This window comes from Andrena cerasifolii, chromosome 12, assembly GCF_050908995.1.
Source record: "Andrena cerasifolii isolate SP2316 chromosome 12, iyAndCera1_principal, whole genome shotgun sequence".
Lineage (NCBI taxonomy): Eukaryota > Metazoa > Arthropoda > Insecta > Hymenoptera > Andrenidae > Andrena > Andrena cerasifolii.
In genome coordinates, this window is record NC_135129.1 from 9079789 (window position 1) to 9101832 (window position 22044).

At 50.0% G+C, this 22044-nt stretch overlaps 4 protein-coding genes across 6 annotated transcripts in view; all 4 read right to left on the reverse strand.

Moving 5' to 3' along the window:
- Nucleotides 1-61: 61 nt before the first annotated feature.
- On the reverse strand, nucleotides 62-8910 carry LOC143375351 (uncharacterized). 2 transcript variants are annotated; one of them, XM_076824349.1, is made up of 4 exons: nucleotides 8322-8910; nucleotides 1714-1799; nucleotides 1419-1643; nucleotides 62-1346 (listed from the first exon to the last, which is right to left on the reverse strand). In XM_076824349.1, the coding sequence occupies exons 2-4, from the start codon at nucleotides 1792-1794 to the stop codon at nucleotides 684-686; spliced, it is 969 nt and encodes a 322-aa protein (XP_076680464.1). In that variant the 5' UTR covers nucleotides 1795-1799; nucleotides 8322-8910; the 3' UTR covers nucleotides 62-683. The 2 variants fall into 2 exon arrangements, with proteins under 2 accessions (XP_076680464.1, XP_076680466.1); XM_076824351.1 differs by lacking the exon at nucleotides 8322-8910 and adding an exon at nucleotides 2918-8295.
- A 232-nt stretch (nucleotides 8911-9142) lies between these two features.
- LOC143375350 (hyaluronidase) lies at nucleotides 9143-11475 on the reverse strand. Its single transcript, XM_076824348.1, has 5 exons — nucleotides 11340-11475; nucleotides 10821-11035; nucleotides 10305-10731; nucleotides 9720-9924; nucleotides 9143-9619 (listed from the first exon to the last, which is right to left on the reverse strand). Exons 1-5 carry the CDS (start codon nucleotides 11396-11398, stop codon nucleotides 9386-9388), a joined length of 1140 nt encoding a protein of 379 aa, XP_076680463.1. The 5' UTR covers nucleotides 11399-11475; the 3' UTR covers nucleotides 9143-9385.
- Nucleotides 11476-14475: 3000 nt separating this feature from the next.
- Nucleotides 14476-17691, reverse strand: Nmt (N-myristoyl transferase). The gene is made up of 8 exons (XM_076824346.1): nucleotides 17537-17691; nucleotides 16622-16857; nucleotides 16333-16543; nucleotides 16146-16262; nucleotides 15914-16084; nucleotides 15650-15830; nucleotides 15307-15570; nucleotides 14476-15243 (listed from the first exon to the last, which is right to left on the reverse strand). The coding sequence occupies exons 1-8, from the start codon at nucleotides 17638-17640 to the stop codon at nucleotides 15085-15087; spliced, it is 1443 nt and encodes a 480-aa protein (XP_076680461.1). The 5' UTR covers nucleotides 17641-17691; the 3' UTR covers nucleotides 14476-15084.
- A 937-nt stretch (nucleotides 17692-18628) lies between these two features.
- LOC143375246 (uncharacterized) overlaps nucleotides 18629-22044 on the reverse strand; it is a 49638-nt gene continuing 46222 nt past the window's right edge. For both annotated transcript variants that reach the window (XM_076824173.1, XM_076824174.1), the window contains exons 5-6: nucleotides 20951-21025; nucleotides 18629-20805 (exon numbers count right to left, since the gene is read on the reverse strand). In XM_076824173.1, the coding sequence (XP_076680288.1) occupies nucleotides 20599-20805; nucleotides 20951-21025 (282 nt within the window). In that variant the 3' untranslated portion in view covers nucleotides 18629-20598. The remainder of the gene's footprint in view (nucleotides 20806-20950; nucleotides 21026-22044) is intronic.

Below are 22044 nucleotides of genomic sequence, written 5' to 3' on the forward strand. Positions count from 1 at the left end.
CTGGGATCTCGAGTGATCCAATGAGATCCAAAAAGGTGAACGAGGATGCACCGTCAAGACGTCGTGCTGACTCTTCGTTTATTCTCTACGAGACAATGGATACAGTGTATACTTTAAAGCAGTCAACAAGATGGAACGCCTTCAGGCGTTTACAATGGTCTACCATTCTGCGAGAGTTAAGAAGTAATTACGAACAGACGTAAATTCCTTTATTAGACGCGCGAGTACGTTAAATAGTTAACTAACATAATAATAATTAAATATATATTAGAATTTTATCTCTCTCTCTCTATCTTCCTCCCAATCGGCGCTTCATTTCCACCGACGAAGGATATCAATTTCCGTGCAACTCTAATGAGCTCTCTAACGAGCCCCCTCCATAACCCGTAACATTTTACCAACCTGTACTCGAAAAAAAGACAGAAAAGAACGAGGAATCTATTTACAGTGGATCAAGCTGAACGTCGAATCGTGCCTCGGTCACCAAACTGAACCGGATAATTAACTGCAGGCTGGACTAGGCAATGGGCGATCCTAACGAGAATAAAAGAAACAGAAACGATCTCGAGCAGAGGCTTTCACTTTATACGAATCGTGCCTTCCATTAAACTCTGGCCAGTCTGAGGTCTAAAGTCAACCAGCCACGCGTTTCCCCGGCGAGGGAGGAATCCACCCCCCTCCTCTCAGAAGTCTTTCTTCTTGTCCTTGTCCACGAGGACGTTGTCGTGGTAGCTGATCTCCTGGCCAGCGACCGCTGGATGAAGGTAGTGAGGCTCCACGTCGATCTTCTCCTTCACGTCCGAGTCCAGGACCATCGAGTGGTGAGGGCCTCGGTGTAGTACCGTCGTCGTCGAATGATGCTGCTGTTGCTGCTGCTGTTGCTGCTGCTGCTTCCCGGACAACTGGTGCTGATGCTGGTGCTGATGCGGGTGCAAGTGAAGCCTCTCATCCTCCTGGCTGTACATCTTCAGCAGCTCCTTCAGCTTGTCCAGTCCCATGTCTTCCTCGAACTTGGCGAATAGATCCTTGGCCCCAGACTCGTCCAGCTTCTTCGAGTCCTTCAGCTGCCTGAACACCTGCAGGAACCTCTCGTTAGCCTGGACGACGTCTCTGGTGGTGTTCTTCGAGGAGTTGAGGTTGGGATTCAGCAGCAAGTCCGGCGTCTCGTGGACGACGTTAACGTTCTTGTCCAGATTCTCCTCCGCCAGCGACTGGAGCAGGGTATTGTAGTCTGGCTTGATCCTGGAGGTCTCCATGCAGGAGCTGCAGGAGCAGTTGGTGATGATCTGGACCTTCTTCTGCATGGTTATCGGGTTGTTCTCCTCGTTCTTGCAGTCCAATGTCACCTGCAAAGCGCGAGAATCTTTCAAGTAATAGACAAGTGTCTCTGACGACGCGCCATCGGTACATCGACTTACCGTGTGCCAGACGCTGTCCAAGGGTTGGCAGGAGTCGCAGTAGGGTCTTATCAAGTCGCCAGGCGCGGAAGGCTCGCTGTGCGGGACCATGTAGGAGAAACAGGCCCCGACGCACACGTTGTTGTCCAATTCCTGCGACGAGCACTGAGGCCAGGTGACCACCTGCTTGATGGGGGTGGTCTTGCACCAGCTGTGCTTGTCCGGGTACAGCACGATGTTGTGGACCTTGAAGCAACGTTCACGTGATTTCACCAGGAAGAAAGGGAGGCGCGCGGGCACAGAAAGATCGATAAACCTTGTGCTCCCGATGGGCGAGAAGTAGGGTCGTCTGGACGAGCAGCAGTATCGCCACCGTCAGATGACACGTCGATCCCATGATCCCTGAAACAGCGCACGGAGAGAGAGGGTATCCGAATCTTTCCAACTGATTGGTCGTCGCTGGGAGCTCCGGTTAGCCAGGTAAGAAAAGCCAAGCTGCCAAAAGCAAAGGGGACCGAAAACTTTCTCCGGAGAAGACGAGGAGCTGGTGGCGCGTATCGCCCCGGCGGAATTTCGCGATTGCGATTCGCGACGAGGCGTGCAGCGTGTGCACGTGTGCACGTGTGCACGGCGTTATTCGTTCGTCCCCACCCCGAATGAATGAAAGTCGTGGGGTCTCGTGGTGAGCCTTCGAGGTCTCAGGTTCGACGACCGTCTGAAATTACGTCACCGGGGGATTTGTCGTGCTGCCGCTTGCTCCTCTTCCTTTTTCCTGCGCGTCCGTCGCGTGAATTTTGTTTAAAGCGAGTTGCGCCAGCGGGGACGCGTGTATAGGGGGCTCGTAAACCCGACCACCGCGTGCGTGCCTCGAGGAACACGGGGCTCGGGGTTCTGGGTTCGACGAGGCGGGTCCAGGGAGCCTTGCGGCTGGCATTCGGCGACGGCGCGACCGGGTTCATTCATAAATCGTTGGGCCGATTCCCTGATTCCCGGATTCCTCGATCCCCGACGAGCTGGATGCTCGAGTTTTAAGTCGCCGAGATGTCGAGATAACGGCATTCCCCACGGCCCGGTCCCTTAGGGAGAAGAGGCGTCCTCGTGGATGTCCTGGCCATAAATAGCGGTGGATTTAGGGTACGGGGCTTGAATACGGGATGTACTTCTTCCGGAGGTATACGAAACTTTTTAAGGCCAGCTCGCTGGAGCCCGCAAACGGACCGAAACTTTCAATTACCGCGCCTCGAAACGAAGAAAAAGCATGTTGGTAAGAATAACTGGCCAGGAGATGTAACAGATTTGATGAATACCCGATTATTTTAGCGGCAGGCAATCAGCGATGAAAGGCAGCAGCTTCTCAATTAGCGTGGCCGGTCGAGCACACGCGGGTTCGTTTATTTTCAAGGTACGATCGGTAATGAAGCAATAATTCGAGGCAAGGGAAAAGGGGATGAAGAAGCGTGTATATAGACCGGTCGGATCGATGGCGGCGCGGCGGGAAAAAAGCGTCAATCTCATCGTACGATCTTTCTTGATCCTTTGCTGATCAGCGGGGACAAGTGGCACCGGCGACAAGGTAAAAGGATGTGCAGGTCCAATTACGAGAGCTCTGGGGCCGTTTTTTCGGGTGCCCAGAAATCCTCGGATCCGTTTAACTGCGTAGCATCCGGAGGAACCCTCCGTGCATCCTCCGTCCTCCAGGAATTCACTTTGTCGTTGGGCTCGCGAGTTGAATTCCTGACAACAGAAGGAATCTCGTCCCTCTACGGACAATTGGTCCCCGGTATTTCCAGGAGAGGATCAGCTTTTCGTTCCCCTCCGATGCGTTTCAATTCTCCTCCTCCTGCTTCTTCCTCCTCCTCGGCTTCCCCTTCATCCAGCACTTTATTCGTGGAACCTTTTCTTCCCTGCGTGCTTTCCCGTCCTCTTTATTCTCACGCGGTCGGATCCTCCGTTTCTTATTCCGACTTCCAAGAAGCACGGAAGCTGTGTCCCGAGGCTGCGAGAAGAAACTCGATCGCGAATCGAAAGATCCGCGGGAAGAGGAGCGGCTGGATGTTGCGAAACTACCATTGGGTTTCCCGCGAAACCGATAAGTCTGATGATGAAGGAGTACCAGAGGCGCGTTGCAAGCTCGCTGCTAAACAAAGACACGTTATCTATAAGAGGAGACGCGCGCGCTGCAATTCTTCCACGAAACCATCAGATTGCGTCAGATAAGAGGAAACGGTGTGACAATCATCGGGTGCGAAGCGTTCGTCTGATTAGTTCGCTGCGATATTAGCACGCGATCTGCGATAGCAGAATTATAAGACGCGACAGAGTTCAGAAGATGGTCAGACTCTTTGGAGAAGCTGAGGCAATTAAGCACCTATAGGTGTCTGCTGTTACAAATTAGCTTAAACGCAGGATCCAGAAAATTAGAGCTCTTAGCTGGTTCTTGTTGAATCACCCTGTACGCTTGAGCGAGGAAAGGTGTGCGGCCACACGGTTCGACCGCCTATCTCATTTCCACGAGCGGAGATTTGAATGACCGAGTAGGATGTAACAGGGACGTACTTAATCCGGATGAGTCTCGCGACTTACAATAAGTACCACTTCATCCACGCGCTATCTGAACTATGATCCCTGGCTTCTTTACACGTTCAACGTTCTGGCGCCTGGTTTGAAGCAAGCACAGGGGAAGCTAGATGAATGTACAGTAAATTTCCATCCACTTCTCCATTCTTCCTCCGACTTTGATAACCACCTATCGCTATCCCAATCAAATGGAAATCCTTTTGACGAAGAACAGTTTGTTCGATCTTTAGACAAGGGGAGCGTTTTTGTGTCTGTTCAAGGGAGAATTGTCCAGTTGAAGAATCGCGAGGCAAGCTAGGAGAGGGATCGAAATAAATACGGCCCTGGCGGGGTCGTAGCCAGAAGTCCAAAGCTCTTTGTTGCTGCGCCACCTTCTCTTCTCGCCTCTGGGTCCGGTGTCGGTGGCGTGGAGGACCTCCGGTCCACCTCCTTCTTCACCTCCTTCTCCACCTTCCTCTCAGTCCCGTTCCTTCGATTTGCTCGTGTCGTCGATGGCGAGAGGGACGAAGACAGGTCGGCCAGCGTCGTAGGAGGAACGAAGCAGCCGGCAGAGAGAGAGAGAGAGAGAGAGACGAGAGAGGGTCCTGCGCCCAGCCGCGAGATTAATTTGATTTTCAACCAAATTTGACGCGCCCCGAGCCTAGGCGGGCTGGCACAAAGGGCGCCGCGAATCTCTCTGCACGCCACGGACGGAATCCGTTCGGCCGTCGCTTGCCTTTCCCGCGGGACCTTTTAGAAACCACGGGATTAAAGCCTCCTTCTCTGCGAGCTTAACACCTACGTGACGCGCCGCGCTTCCAGGAAGCTCCTAATAGCGATCCATATTTCATTCGGACTTTCCCCGGGCGAGAGAAGAATAATGTTTGGCAAACTGGACGACCGACGGGAGAACGTGCAGAGAGTCAACGCTGAGGATCCTCGGGGCACCGGTGATTTAGAGGCCTATTCGAATGTCTGGTGCCAGGGGCGTTCCTTGGTTCTGATCAATTAGACGAGAGGAAATGATTCTCTGTGCTTCGAGAAGCTTTTTGGAGCTGCTACTAGACAGAGTTAACCGTAACGGCGACGTTAAACCTGCAATATGAATGCTAGGGTGCAATTGAACCAGAGTTGCTACGGCCCTGATGCCTCGGGCACAGGAGATACTTTCATGATCTCTTTGCCAGAGTACTTAGATGCGAGGGAAAGGGAAGAAGAGGAGTACGAGCAGGCAGAAGCAAGAGAGAGACGAAGAGGAAAGGCTAGGAGTAAAATGGTTCGAGCTTCTCGGCCAATGGGAACGGCTAGGTACAGGTTCGAGCACGTGGTACCAACTATACCCGTTTCCCCTCGGTTCGATCACCTTCACCAGCCTTCGTCTACGATATCCGTAACCATACTTGGCTAGAATGCTCGCAGTGCGCGATGCTGTCGATGATTATTCTACTTGCAATTCCTTTCCTAGAGGGACTGCAAGGGTGGATCGTCGAAGTCCTCTGATAGGCGTCTGTACGCTGGCGGAGGGTCCCAGCGAGGATGGGGGCCCGAAGTAGGCGAGGTCTACCGATCATCGTCACAGATTAGAGCACAATTTCGGGGCGCAATACGTTCTCCCGTTTTAATGAGAAACCCCTATCTCCCGATTTGGTCTAGCCCAATTTCGTATTTCGCGACCGTCCTTCGCTCCTCTTTTTTCCCACAATACGGTGCCGTGGCCGAACTAATAGGGGGGCCCGCAGGCTGAGGGTCCAGAAGGAGAGCAAAATAAAAGAGGCACCAGGGCCCGGGGAAGGGTGCAGAACGCGCCAGGAAGCGAGACAGAGGACCGGCGGGGGCGCAGGCGAGAAAGAGCGAGAGACAAGGGGGTCCAGAGGAAGAAGTAAAGAAAAAAAAAAAAAAGAGGAGTTTGCCAACAGCACCGGAGGATGCCCCGAAAACACGCTGGACGTGTGGCGCCATCTCGGCTCCTTTTTTTTCTTCCTCCTTCACCGGCACTCTCCGCACACCCCCCGTTGCTTGTTCCTCGTGCTTTTGTTACTTCGCCCATACTAATTCTTCGCGAGCTGCACGGCGTGCCCCGGCTGCGTGGGGAGAAATCGGCTCTGGAAGGGGTACGGGCTCGAGCTGGTGGGGCCCTATGCATCGACCAGTGTCGGATTAAGCTGCTTTCGCACCCCCCTCGTTCCCCGATTAGATCGCAATTTTAAACCCGCCGAAATTTCGGCGCCAGCCCCACCGTTCCGCCGTTTCAACGTCCAGCTCGATCTTCCTTCCCAGTATCCTAAAACCATCCGGAGGTTCTCTCGTTTCGAGCCGAGTATAGGCACGATCCGATCTGCTCCATGGGAACGAGGGTGTCGGAATAGCCGCACAGCAGATACGTTTCCGTCGATGAACAGGTATTGGAAAATCCGATGCAACCGGGGTATTAGTTCGGATGGCCGGTGTCTGAGTCACGCGGAGCGATCGGCTCTCAGTTTTTTAATCGAGCCTCGAATCAAAATTAGACACAGGCACGGGGCTGGAGGGGGCAAAAAGAGGAGGAGCAGCTAGTGTGTGCACCGCTTAAAGAGATGTGCGTCGGTGTGGTGGCCCCCACGAGAGAGCGAGGACCACATACCTGCAAACGAACGTTCTTAAAAGGGAGGGCAGAGCCCAAGAACAGGTCGTTAAAATGTAATGACATTGTTGTTTTTAATGCTCGCCTCTTTAAAACGGGCCCTTTCCTCGAGTCTGCCCGCTACTCCATCCGCTACTAGCTCTCCCGTTCTCTCTTCCTACATCCACCCTGTCTTCTAACGAGAGGAGCGAAAAAATCGACCGCGAGTTCTCTGTCCCCTCTGATCCGATTTTCTCTTCCTCCCCTATCCTTCCGCGATGCGCAGTTCCGAAAAGTGCACCGAGGATCGCGAAGGGAAGGAGCGCGTAGACGAGAAGGGAAACGACCGATCTCGCAATCTACCAGCTACTAGAACCCTGTACAAAGGAGACGGCAATTTGTACTTGGCTCTTTTAATGATCCCTTCTGGTAACCGTTAACCCGTTACCTGGGGTGCAGACACCAGGCCGTTGCAAGATGACACAGCTACTTTGGCCGCTGTTGCAACCTGACCTAATCGGATATCGGTATCAAGTGTCATGGACCCCCTGGAAGCCCACGATTTTTCATCGTTCGTTACAGGCCGCACGGTTCGGTCCAGTACTACTTCCCCAGGTGAAGCAACGAGCGAAACTTTTTGGAAGGAGCAACCGCGCCACTCAATGAGAGGTTGAAGACACCAATTAAACCGGAGGTATTATTGTCCACTTTCTGCGGGCCAATTACTTGAAAGGCGCGAACACAGTCGCATTAGCGAGAGAGTTGGCCCGAAGCTGGCTTCGGTAAGCTGGACGGCCCGCGGCTTTAAAAATAAGTGCACCATAAGGTGTAATTAAGTGCAGGCCACTCTTCGGGGAATGAGACCGGTTAATGATATTACGATGTTTGCGGGATGAAGTAACCAGGCTCCAATAATAGACTCGACTTTGTGTCTTGGCTTTCGAGATCTAGAGTCATCTCTCGTCTATTAAGAAACTCCTCTGTCGCGGGAGGTCGCGCTGCCGCGTGACTCTTACGATCCCCTCGGGGATCGGTGAAATATATACGCAAGAATTTTCGGGGGGATAGTTTCGGAGATTAGCCAATTAACAGCACAGTGGCAAGTGGAGCCAGTCGCGAAAGGTCTTCATTAGAAAGGACCCGATGGCTAGTCGGCTACCGCGCGACGGCTCAGCTTCGAAATTAACTGTTGCGTCTAAGAAGAGCTATCATTAACTCGAGAATAGGGTCCGGTATTAGGATTAGTGGGCAAAACGTTTCGGATAGGGTGCTTCTGGACTATTTAGCCTCGGAGTTCCTGTCCCTTGCCCGCGGTCTCGCCACTTTCTAACAGCCTGTGATCATCGAGAGCTTGCTCAGCTGGTGCGAACTTTCTTCCGACCACCAAACCAGTCGCTTTTGAAAATAGCTGTTCCCTGAGAACGCTAGCGAACGGAGTCCTCCGAGCAAGCAGACACGCAGACATCGGTATCTTATTGATCAGAGGCACGAGACCTATCGCCCTCGTTCTCGCTAACCCCGAAAAGCAGCTATATTCCGCTGAGGAGGCCTATCGTCACCAGAGACACTTTCAAAGGGTGGAAGCGGAATAAAGGCTGTTACATTCGTTTCCACGGGCCACGGAGTGTTCTAGGCACGAAGCTATCTGGATATCGTAATCGAATCTCTGGTGGCGTGGACTGTCGCGGCACACGTATCGGCAGCCTGGCAACTCTGGCAACGATCCCGAGCTGTCCAGCCTTGGCTTTTCTCAAGAAACTGTCACTCACCTCCGTGTACGTCACAGACGTCGCGAACTACGCACCACTCTAGAAATCCCGTGGAACGATCGTCACGGATGAGTAGGAACGAACGAAACGGCGGACAAGGTGTTGCTCGCGATTTTCACTGGGTGCTCAGCCGGATATCCTGCTGCTTGTCCCGGCACCGGTGGACTATCGGACCGGGGGGGAGGGGGACAGGGGTGGGGAGGGATCGGGCGGAGAGTATCCGAGTATCTGTACCCGACAAATTTGAGGAACGGTTCGCCTCGAAAACACGGGAGATCCGATATGAGGCTGAGCCGAGCCGAGCTGAGCTGAACACGAAACTGTGCTGCCGATCTCTCGTGTTCCGTTCTCCTCCTCCTCTTGCTCCACCGCCACCACCACCACCGGAGTCTCCTTCAGCTCCTCCTTCTACTCGGTACGTTCGGTTCCGCGCCGTTCCCGTTCCGTTCTCTCTCCTTCTCGTTCCACCGGATCCACCAGGTATCCCCGCGGTAACAGAAAGAGAAAGGATCACCCTCTCGACAGGATGAGGAGGGGAGAGGGATCAACGGTAAGCAAGAGAGATCTTTGACTACCTCTACACAACGACGTCGCGTGTACTGTAAAAAGCAAGATCGCCCGAGGCCTTACACCTCGAACCAGTAAAACTTGTCGTACGCTAGTGCTAAAGTGCGCCTCGCTCGTGGCCCCTGCTCGCTCCGAGGACCTATTGCCAACGATTTCGGGAACCCGGAGGGAACCTGGTCCCGGCTACGTACACCGCTCCGAATCCGCTGGCAATTGGAAGTGGCCTCCCGTGGGACCAATGAAACAGCGGCTGGTTTTATAGGAAATTTATTTCGATGCTTGCTTAATACTGTCTGTTGCGACGTCTTGTCTAATCGTCTCTGGTTTCAGCGATACACCTCGTGCCCAGCATCTCTCTCCGTCGAAGGTCGAGCGGCTCCTCCGCGTACGCCAGGCATCGGTAATCGCGCACGTAAGCACTAGTAGCTAAGGACCACTCGGTGTTCCGTTCACACTTATTGACCTCTCGCGAGAAGATCATGGATGCACGCGCTCCGTCAGACTTGATCCACAACGACCTCGACTCGATTGCCCGCAGGATTGCTCTGGTACTGGGTCAAGCTCAGGGCTGTCCGCCTGACGCGGTCTACAATAGGGCCCAGATCGTTGTTCAGGTATTCCCTGAACCGCAGGCACTTCTCTTTGGTGTTGATGTCGTTAGAGCTCCCCCAAATGATGAGACCGTCGGCACCCAGCTCCGAGATCTTCCGCAGAGTGGCCTCGAGATCAGACTGCGAAGATAAATCCATTTATGAGGACCAGCCGGGGCTTAGCTATCAGGTGACGCATCTACCGATCCCCTAAAATGTTTTCACAAACGAAAGGACTCACCTTATTCAAATACGTATCCCTCTGATCTTGGTACTTGTACCAGTAATAGGGGAGAACCTTTTTCCTGGGTGTCACCTGCCCCGCTATTCTCAGGGCCTCCTTCACCCTGCCCCCGACCAGGCCGATCCTCTGGCTGCCGGTCAGGCCCAGCCTCAAGTACACCGAGGGAAGCAACACGTCTTCCAGCTCGAAAAGCCATGACATTCTGAAAGGGAGGAGCAGACGGTTCTGGGGTTGCACGCTGGGATTCTTATCGGGGACTGATTAGATAAGAGAGATGTAACTCGGAGCGATTTGAATTTTCAGGGAGGCGAGGTCCTTGGCATTGACCCAGTTCAGCCTAGGCACGGTAATCTCGACGTACGATCCGTAATCTCGTTACGTTAAGTCTTCGAGGGACTTTTGACGGTAACTAGAGCACGCGATCACCTAAAGCCAAGCTGCTGAGTCGATGATAACAGGACTGATTCAGTCGGTAGATCGATCAAGCACATGCAGGAGACATCGCTAACATTTTCACAGCGAGGGGAATGTCCCTCGGAAAAAACATTGAAAACAAGGAATTAAGGTCTCATAATTACGTACTTATCGTTCTCTAGCACTGTCGTCTTATCGCACTGCGAACTAGGCTGGTTCGGCGTCAGGTTGTAGCAATAGGGGTAAGCGTAGTATCCCCAACTGGCTGACGGCCTGGTCTGCTTGGCAGCCTTCAGAGTTTCCTCCATAAAAAGTCTCCCGTACTTTTCGAATCTCCGTTTCGCTTCCTGCTCCGCGGCACTTTTGCTCCAGAATGGATGCTCCCTCCGAACGAGGTCTACGGAGAGTTCCTTGTAAGGCTGGAGGGAAGCCCAATTCTGTCGGAAGATCGGCCGCCAACTTTCGAAATCGATCACCCCCACGCCGTGGAACGACTCGTCCGGGATCTGATTGATCAAGTGCTCCCGAAATACTTGCAGATGCTTGGTGAGATTGCCTTCTTGCGGGACACCGCCGTTCCTCGTGACGACGTTGCCTGAATAATGGCGAAACTTGTCTCTCCATCGTTGACAAGCTCGCGGTACTTATATACTTATTATCCTAAGATTACGAGCGTTGCTTTACCATTCGAGTCCTGCATCAGCGCCGGGAACATCCCCGGATCGTAGAGGATCGCGATCCGATCTCCTCTGAACTGGTCCATCGAGTTCTGCACGATTCCATACTTCTCGGACACCTCCTCGAACCGCAGACCGTACTTATGGCACATGAAAGTGGGCACGTTCCAGTAAACGTTGAACCCCCGCCTGTCCTCGTATTTGGGGGTGACTGTGCCGAAGCTGGCGAGAGAGACACGAGGTGTTAACGGGGCCGGGAGGGGAGCGCGGCCAACGACACGGCTCAGATAAGATATTTTCAGTCCTGAACTTGAACGCTTTATGGGTATTTCAGGAGGCCCAGGATGCGCTTGCCAACATTCACGATCTCTTTCCTAACGAGTAAGTGCACTGCGACGCGTTCACTCGGGTGGCTAGTAGAAATTGCAACGCGGGACTCTTCGAGCTGCCATGAATTTACGAGGAGAGACGGAGCTACTGTTCGCAAGGCACCGGGGTGATTAATTAACGCGCGAATGTTAAGTACCCGAACAAGAATCCGTCGACGAGGAGGACAGACGCCAGCAGGGACAACACTCGCAACATTCTTCGGCTACGTGGACGGTAGCATGAATCGAAAGCAGCTTCCACGGTGACGTTTCTGCCGTGAACCCGACGACCAAGTAACGCGGGCAATAGTCGGCGCGTAATCAACCCTGCTGGTACTTATCGATCTATCCTGATGGAGTAGCTGATAGGACTAGATGACTCCACGATGACCTCTGTCGAGTTCCTCGTGAATAAACGGCCGACGACGACGGTACAACAGCAGTGCGACTGAATTCCGCTCGATTTCAGGCCACTATTTATTCCACATCGTGTGTCTCGTATTCCCCACCTACGTGCTAGTCAGCGCTTCGTTGCTGTTATCTGGCTCCGGGTATTGTACGGTGATTTCTCGTTTCCGTTTTTCCTTTTCTTTCTTTCTTCCCATTTTGTCCCCCCTCGCCGCCTCTGCGTTAAATGCCATAACGCGATAGCGATCAATCCAGCCGACAATGCGAGGAGTGCATCGAGCCGCAGGATGCAACACCGTGCGAGATCGATACAGCTGCCATGACCAAGGATCACCGTCGGGGTTCAAGGCCCTCTTGTCGAGGACCAGTGACAATCTCACTCGTAGACCAGGCGAAGTCCTCGCAATGCCCTCGCAATCCCCTGGGATTTCTTTTACAAGGATGAAAGGTAGTTTCCGCGGCGTTTCCACCTGGTTGGGCACTCTGGTCGGTACCATCCTTGGGTCAAATGGTGCTAGCTTACGTAATGGTAAGCTTCCAACAGCTAGCCCGGAACTTCTGAAGCGGGAAGCTTGACAAGTAGCACTCGTGCAGTGATTCCTCAGGATGCTAGCAAAGTAGACGTTTTTATTGTATCTCTGCTATTTATTTTTATTAACCGTGGGTTGACGTAACATGTAAGGTTGCTGGGAATTCTAAACGCGTATGCGGGTGGCCTATATTTTAAATTATTTCGGAGATATCCTCGAAGGCGGGGTTTTCCGTGAGGTTGTTCTAACGAAAAAGGCATCGAGCAAGGAAAGCAAACGTATAATGCGAAGGACGTGTTCCTATTTCGCGAGGTGAGATGATTGGCAAATTGTTTGGAAGGTTGTACTATTATAATTAACCAGCTAATTTCGTAATTGTTCGGCGGCTACGTTTGAAGGATGATTAACGTACCTCGCGAACCGCCGCGAACCGCCGCGGCAATTTATCAAGCCCGGATGCAATGAATGTACCCTTCTAATCTTAACAACGATATTGATTAGACGAAACACTTTTACAAGGGTGTTAAAGTTGTTTTTCGTGAGTCTCTTTCGCACGCCCGGAGATAATAAAAGCGATAACGGCCAAGGTAACAATAAATTCCACCTTCAACCGTTTATGGTACAAATAGTGGAAATGTAGATAAACTTTCAGGGGCATGCCGTGCCATTTAAATGTAATTTGCCTCGCGTGTCGATGCGTAAATGTATTTTTCCTTATATCTAGATCATCGACGCGCTTCGATAAAAAGAGGAAAAAGAACGGATTACAGGGAAGGATGACTGACGCGTTTAAAAAAAGTTATCATCAGGGGGCGACTCAAGGGGTTATACCAACAGTGGCGGACAAAAGAAAGTTTACACCGTTTAAAATCGCAAAGCTTTTTCAGAATTTGTCCAAACGACTTGAGTTTTTTTTTAGAAGCTAGAAGGATTAGTTCGCTAAGTGACGTGTTTCGTCGTTTTGAAAAAAATCGTATTCCGAATAGCAAAAAAAAAGTGAAGTTCGTTTTTTCATTGTTTTCTTCTGAGCCTGTAATGAAATTTCAAAAATCCCGTTTCTAGATTTAAGTAAGTTGTATGCATGCTGAAAATTCCATAAAAATTAGTTAACGTTGCTCTGACCTAAAAACGCTTAAAGATTGCAGAATAAGGTCGAACATCGCTGAATCTGCAATCTTTAAGCGTTGAGAATCTAAAGTCCAAAGTTGAGAAATCACGCGAGAGAATCAGAACTTCAACTTTAAATAGACGTCATTTTGTTTCAAATTAATATTTCGGAAATTACCTCAGCGAATCAGGGGATCCACTAATATACTGACGAAATCTTTTTTTTTCTTGATTTTGGATAATCTGGTTCCGAATGGCTGTGCTCACTGCAAAAACAATTTTTTAAAAAGGCTTCTTGGATGTCGGTTGTAATTTTATTATAAACGTAAATATTTTTCTACAAAAAAGTTACTAAATGTTCTTTAAATGTTGCTCTTTTAAGTGCAAAAAGTTCTGTAAGAATATATGCTTCCGCTTTTCCAAAAAAAATTCACAAACATTTGCCTGTTTTCGGCCGCCTGACTGGGTATGACCTCTTAAATAGGCAGGGTTGTGGGACACCTAAGAAGAGAGTTAATCAAATTTTCACGATTCGAGTCATCTGTCAAACACGACCGTTTAAGATTCGGCCCCTATCTAAACCGGGCGTGTAACTGTCAGCCGCGTTAATCGCTACGGGGCCATCATTTCGCGCCTTTTATCTTGAAGAGACCTTGCGTGTCGCTCGCGCGTGTATTCTGTGTTAAATATTGATCTGCAACGGCTGTCGCGAAGGCCTCGACTCTCGATTAAGGGCGTACCGCTGACATCGCGAACTGACAGACACTAGTCGAGATCATCGTTCCCGTGGACACTGTTCGTCGCAGAGATTCGGGCTATCTGAAACACAGCTTGCAAACGAAAATTCTTATCAAACGTGTGGCTGAAAGAAGCGAAGCGTTTAAGTAGCGTAAATTACTGGGCGATGCTGAAGTCCAGACAGCCGATGTTTCCCTTAATGACAGTCCTTAGAAACTGGTTTCTTTCAGTGTCTTTTTGGTCCCGCCGCTATCTAATCGGCGCCGGAAGCGGGACCCTTGTTACGTAATGGCTTGGCTCGAAGGTACCGGAAAGGATAGCGAGGCTAAAGCCGTAGAGATTTCGAACCGTGTCCCGTGGGGAGCTATAAACGTATCGTGTTCGATAAAGTTGAACTTTACGCTGCGCGTCGGGGTACCAGCTACAAAGGGAAAGCAGAATTTATAGGCTAAGTTGAAGGGGGTGGCACTGGAAAGGGGAGGCGACGGTGAAGAAACAGAGGGAACAACACTTTACTTTCGACCTCGCTTTATTTAAACTCTTCCATTCTCACTTCGGCATACTTCTGCGACCTATTTAATCAAGAATCAGATGCTGAAGGGAACGCGAAACCCCGGTTAAATAAAACAGCGTCCAAGGGAGCCTTTATTTACTCGAGAACTGTGGATACCCTCGCGGCCGATGTACTCGCGTGGCTGCTGCAAATTACTAAATGTACGATATTTATCTACATTGCTCGAGTCACGCACATACGTATATATACACGCGCTGCACATGCATATTCCGTTCCTCGGCCTTGACCTAATGTCACGATCGTGAGCGAAGGCGGAGACAAGGATGACATCCGCGGGACCGAGAGGGGCCCGATAGGACATCCCGTTTGATTTCAGGAAGAAATTGTCGGTTCCTTTCAAACGTCGAATGTGCCACGGGACACTCGTCGGACACGTGTCGAGGTCGTACTTGCTCCGGTTTTGGCGTCGGCTATCTTCTTTTCCCGTTTCCTTGGCGATCGCCCCCTTTTTACACCATTCATCCCCTCGATAAGCTTGCACGTGCGAGAAATTTTATTGTTTTTTGTTCTTCTTGTTTCTAGACAACGACCCGTTGAACTAGAGCTCTACTGCAGCACCAAACCGATTTTGCCGGGTGTCATGCTAGGGCAACGCCAGTTGTACAAGTAATATTGGAGATTTCCGTCGCCTATACCGAACTTGAGGGGCTCTAGGAACTCCTTGTTGTCCATCAGGTCCAACGCGTTGAACACGTCGAAGCCAAGCTGAAAAAGTCACGCACGCGATGTTTCCTCCGTTAGATTCGATGTAGAAATCATGGGACTTACATTGCGCGCTGATATCAAAGCGTCAGTCATGAGTTCGAGCCACGGGGTCACAGTGGACACGTTATAGAAACTGTATGCAGCTCTGAGTGTCTTATGCGTCGCATGGTGCATTATGGAGCTTGGCAATGTATAGTAACTGACCATGTCAGTGATTTTGCCATCATTTTCTACTACAAAACTATTAATTATTCCGTTCTGCGGAAGGAACCAGTGCTGGAACTCCTCGATCGAAAACATCGGAGCCAAGTCGAACTTGTCCAAGTACTGAAACATAAATTAACTCGATAATGTATTAAGCCGTTCCATCCCAGTCTCTGTATTGTACTTCTGTAATGATTATTACATCGCTTAATATTTTGTGAGCTTGTGGCACGTCCGCTTGAACCAGTTTCCTGAAGCCTGGCACTTTTGTATTCTCTGGCAGTTTATATAACTTCAAAGTCCTCTGCATAGTCATGTTACGAGACAAATGGGAGAACTTTATTTCGATTAGTTTCTTTGGATTGAGAGAACGATGCCAATACCTATAGCAATGATTTAGCAATTAAACAACAGAAAATATCGACGCCCGCTGAAGTCATCACGCTACATCCACGCAAGTACGCACCTGCATGTTGCTATTGGTTTTGGCAATACAACGCCAGCGGTGTACACAGCTTGGAATATACCTTGAAGATTAACTCTCCTGGTTATTTCACGTATTAACACAGGCGCGACCCTTTTAGATCTCAGCTTCTTGTGCACGCACAGAAAGTTTATTTCCACCATCTTCTGAGTGCTAAAATTTTGCTAGCATTAGATAACAGGCGACACGCTTAAGAAGAACGCGCAGAACCTACTGATTGTACACGCGCAGCGTAGCTGGAATAGCAGAGATGAAACCGACTAGACGTCCGCTTTTAGTGACTCGTACCCCACAGTGCCATTCTTTGCACCAACCAGGGGGTTGAAGCGCCCTGAAAGGATGTTACTAAAGACCTATCGTCTTAAGCGAACTCCTGTTTTATTAGTCGCTAATCTATTTACCACTTCAGAAAGTTCGGTGGATAATCGAATCTAAACATAGCATCGTCATCCTCCACATAATTCTCAGCCAACAAAGTGTATAATTCGGATAAAACTAATGGATCGTCGAGATTCAAAGTGTCCCACTGAAAGTCGGCTGGCAACGAGTAAGGCTCGGGCCTTATGGATGTTTTGTCGGGTTCGATGGGTTCATTTTTCACAATCTTCTCATCTAAGCACAATCGACAATACCATCTTATCTTTCTAAAATCGCGGTTAACGCACGAATACAGTACGCTGAATCATTTACCCATTTTTGGTACCGGCTGTGTGCTCCAAAACTGATACGGCTTTTGCATAGCCTCTTCCTGAGTCTTGGCAGGCTTCTGTTGGATATTAAACACCTCCATCGCCATTTGTATATCTTTTATCGAGATATTACACGTGCTGTGCATTTCGTGCTCGTCCCTATGCCCGGTGTGGTTATGGTTCTCGCTGGCGGCGATCGCCACCTCGTTCTTCTTCTTGCGATGCCTCTTTTTCGATCTAAATTGTAAGCACTTTACTCTTATCTTCTTGTAAGGTTAACAGCGAAGGGACTTCGCTACACCGGCAGCGGAGCACGCAAGCGTGAAGCAAAGGGACAAGAACAAAAGAGGGATAGGTTACATAAAATTATTGCAAAAAACGTTTATTTTTCAATGCCCAAAAGCAGCGCAGACTGCAAATACACGCGCAATGGTAAAGAAACACGAGTGCATTAAATACAAAAGCATGAAAGGATAACGGACACGGTATTTATAGTTTCGTAACAACGCCACGTATTTCGGAATGTTTAAAAGAAGCAGAATTCAGAGGCACGTAAAGAAACGCGTAACAGTGTGCGTAGAATCTTTTGAAACGTGTATAAAGCTACGAGTTGCAGGGTGAAAGAGCTTTATCAGCAGGTTACTATATCGCGTGAAAATGATCCAAGATTTTCCAAATGACTTCTGCTAATAATATCTGACGAGGTGGGGTGCGTCATGTTAGTTTCAGTTAAAATAAAGCAACAATCATCGATAATTATACGGTGGGTATAGAGAAACGAGGACGTATTGTGTCTACAGAACTGCCGGCCATCCATCAATCACATGTACGATAATTCAAATGAAAGCGTTCTTTAACCCCACCGATCGAAAATTAAGCAGGAGATGTTCTTCTAAGTGAATAATTGTTCTCTCACCCCTTGGATTTCCCATCCTTTTCGTGAATCTCATCTTTCTTAGCCTCTCGTTCCACGACTTGACTCTTTTCCTCCATTTTAATATAGATTTTGACAGTGCGCATGCGCGGTACATGGTGGCTCCGCCTGGTAAATTTCAAACGGAAAGACGAAAGAGAAGGGGTCACGTGACCTCAGTCTTGGCCGACGCTTCGAAAAGTGGTGAGAAGTGTTGTCGTCGTCGGGGAAATATCAAATTTTATAATAATTACCGAGAGTCACTCGGATTAATCACTCGGAACAGCTTCTTTGTCGATCGGGGAACACGAATCGCATAAAGTTTCCGATCGTCTACGCAGTTTCCGAGTAATATCTGGAAAAGTATTTACAGCGACCAGAGACTGTTAAAGGCGCGAAGAAAGTTTGCACGAATTTCCTCTGGTCGTTCGTTTTAAGATGTTTTAGACTCGGGAAATCGGTTGTAGTCGTATAATATCGAGCGCTCTCGATGGAGCACCCGAATAGTCTGTTAATAGTTTCTTTAGAGACTGTAAATTGGTTTAAACTGTTACGTGTACATGCGCGGTTAGGATCTGCGTGATTGTGTGTGTGAAGTGTAGGTAGTGGTGCGCGGGATATTCGAAAAGGAAGCGGCGAGAAGATGGCGTCGGGAGCTTGGACGATTTTGCAGGTTTCTACGGTCGATAATATCGCTGTGGTACTCCGAGCATCGGTAATGGTGAGCAGTAATGAAATCTACTATCTTTTTGATGAAATTCCATTCTCTGCATCGGTCCAAATGTTTCGAGACGATTAATAATTATAAGATACAGCTTCTAACGAAGTAAATAGGAAAATTTTTCACGTATGAAGAATGTGTAAGAAAATTTAAGAGAATTGCAATCTGACATAGTTTTTCTAAATTTATTTCAATAATAATTCCAAAACATTGCGTTTTCAAGAGTTTGAAGGTTACAATTAGCAGAAATTAAGCTCGATTAAAAAATAATTGTACCAAGATGCAAGTGGGGGTAATGGTGAAGCAATATTACACATAATATTGAATGTTTAATGTTTAAAATACACAAGAAAATTCATGAAATGGCAGTCTGACAAGTATAGTTTTCTTTATTTCATTACCAACAGTATTCTTACATCTTCATGCCGAAACAATGTATAATTTCTATATCATAATATATATATATATATATTCATTCATTTATTCATTCACTTATTTATGTATATAATTGTTAGTGATCGTAATAGCAATAAGTAGTCTGTAGTAGGCGAGTCTGTTAGGTATGTAAACAGCATTTTAGGTACGCGTAATCCCAGTTTATCGATAATTCAAAACCCCGCTCGCGTAATTCGTGATTTGCATATCTATTTGCCCAACACTGCGCACCAGTAAAGACGCGCGTTTGGCTGTCGTGCATCAAACTTTGCCCCGTTAAGAAACTCGTTTGCCCACGAAAACTGAACGTGCCCGATTCCGTTTGCCGATCGAACGATAAGGTTCCGATGGAAAATTGATCGCGTTGGGAGCGAAGTGTCCCTTTCGGTATTTGGTTCTTCCCGAAAACTCAAAGCGCCGAGCGTCTCGAGGAGATCTCGAGAAACTCGGGATCGCTCCACGGCTCTAAAGAAATTTGGCACAAAAATAGTCGCGAGTTCCTGCGGGGAATAATACCGATACTGTCGCCGAAGTAATAGACACTCGATAGGCAAGTGCGATATCGTAGGAATTCTCAAGAATTCTCCCCCTAGCGACAAAAATTCTTCCAGGATCAAAGTGTCCGCCCACTTTCCGTCCACTTGAACGTGCTCGAATAGCATTATCAAACCGTACGGACACTTAAGAGATTCGAGTGAATGCTCGACGTCGAAGCATTGTAGGAGAAGGAATGGAAAAATGGGAGGCTGGTTGCGTTATCTGCAGAGTGAAATAGTCGTGAATGATCGGTGGGGGATTCGCTGGTTTGCTTAACAAGTGCCTCGAGGAAGAACGATCGATCGTTGCTCCGGCAGGTACAGATACTCAGAGCGAGTCAGCAGAGAGCGCCGAGCGTTTCATTTCTGGCGCGTCCCTTACGGAAGGAATCGGAACGAAATTTTCCTCGAATCTGGGCCTCCGAACTGAGAAGCGTCGCGGATATTCCTCTGGCTCTCTTGCTCCTCCCCTCTCGTTGCGTTTGTTGGGTTCGTCGCGAGATTGGAGAAGCCCAAAGCGGCGCTGGGCTGCGTGTTCAATCGAAAGGAAACGCTTCTATAAAATTAGTCTCGCGGAAGTTATTCGCTCCTTTTCCCTTTGGCACCGAAGCTCTGCGGTAGGTTGCGACGATGAGAGAGGGCCATATCGGTGGTTCGATCCATCTTAAACTCGAGCTTACGCCATAGATTTGTTCGTTCTAACAAGGCATAGCAACTACGCTACTACGAGAAGAGAACAATTCCTTTTTCCATCACTGAGAGACTTCGAACGGTCCCCGGTCAACTACGGTACGGCCGCATATCTCAGACAGCCCAGGACTCGCCGTCCTCCGTCGTAATAACGGCGAGCCTCCCGCTTTATTCTTCCTTCCTTCGGGAGTCGAGTTCCCGCCGTTCGTACTCGTTAACGAAGGGAAAGACGAGAAGCCTCCTATCTTAGCTACCTTACGCCGCCGAGATACATCATCGCCGTGTAATAACACGCCCCTCTGCCCGCGATACGCAATTTATCTTGCACGCTGACGAGGGCCAGCAAGGTACACAGTTAGCGCTCGCGGGACGCGCGTCTCGCAAGACTGAAAGCTCCAGATCGCGTTGTCAGATATGTTCGGACGTTGAGAGTGGCTCGAAGTGGTCCCGAGCAGCTGGGAACGTGAAAGTGGAAACGTGGTTGCAGAGCGATTAAAGGAGACGAGGGTGCGAGTGGGCTGAACGTCGCTCGGTGGTTCGAGCGTAGGATGAGCTCCTCGAATCGATGAATCCAGGATCCCTCTCGGGGAGAGGGAGGCAGGTCGAGACTCCGCGGAGGATCGTCCAAGTCCCGTGCTGGCTGGGGCGTCTTTTCTAACTAGTTCTTCCTTGTCGCTGATTCCTCAGCAATGATATGCATAGAAGAGTGAGGAGGCGAGGAGCCAGAGGGCGCCGAGCCCGCAGGGTCGGCTGCCCTCCACTCCGTTTCTGCCAGGTCGCTTGCGCTTTGACTTCGACTTGGCGCGCCGTTTGCGCGAGAAAATGGCGTTGGTGGCGTTCGTCGGCGACTCGATGTTGCAGTAGCTCAGGTCGCAGCAGCTGATGCAGATCTGGAACGAAATAACCGAATTTATTTCACCCGGTCGCGACGGTCTGGCCCTCCCTTCGGCCAACCAGTGACGACCGGCCAGGAAGCCGGGGCGGAAGGGAGAGAGAAGCCAGCCAGGTTGCTCGGAAAAATTCGCTATTTCGCACCTGCTGCGTGTCCACCGGGATGCAACCTACCGAGGAGGGGCCGCATTCCGCGTTGCTCGCGCAGCTTTTGCTCACCTGAAACGGAAACGTGTCTTTCACGGATCGTTTCGCGTTCTCTTAGCCTAGGGGTACGTCGTCGACGGCTCCGACCGCGCTCGCTCGTGCGTCCCTCGATCTTTCATCGGGAGTGGTTTTTTTTTTTTCAGCGACAGTCTGACTGGCTCTATCGATCCACGTCGTCGTTAAAACCTACCACGTCCCTCCGCGCGATTCGTACACGTTCGATTTCGCGTACACGAGCAGCTTTTTGTCCGGGTACTTTTTAGCAGGCGAGATCGACCTCGGGGCGTTTCAAGAATTCATGAGCTCCCTTCGCAACCACCCGGGTACCAATCAGGATTGACAAATTCCTGCGTGCCGTGGCCCCCTCGCAAAAACGATAGGAGCCGCAGGAAACCGTTATCGCCTGTCAGCGTTCCCACGATACGCGAGCATTAATTAACCGATCAACGAGGAAAGCGTATCGCGAATGAATAGCCCACGGTGCAGGGAACAGGGGTTGGGTTCAGGAAGCGATCTAATTGATTCCGACGTTCATAATTGAAAGAGCTCTGGGAAGTGCTTAGTTAAGGGCTGCTCCCAGCGGAGTCGGCGCTGTTGCAGCGTCACTTTTCGCGATCGTGAATAAGCTCTCGCAACTTTGTCCATTAACAAACACGGGAATCGATGAGCGCGTTTAATGCACGGGGCTATTAGCGGGACGCGATAAAATCGCCGATTGATTTTCATCGGGGGGTGCGTGCGTGACGCGCGCAACGGCTTGACAGTGGACGTCGGTCGATGTTGATTTTATCTCTGGACGGGATTAAATTGACCCGCGGAACGAGACGAGTTCGAAGGTACCGGGCTTCTCGTGCCATTCCTCTCGGTTTCCCGCGAGCACTCGGGCTTCCGTGAACGATCGGATGATACGATCTTAGGAGCTCGCGTGTAAAACGGCGCTCTCTGTTCCTGTATCGAACAACCGCCGCCTAATCCTCGACGTCTGAGAGCGCAACCGAACGTGCACGGTGAAACGGGGAGGGCCGTATAAT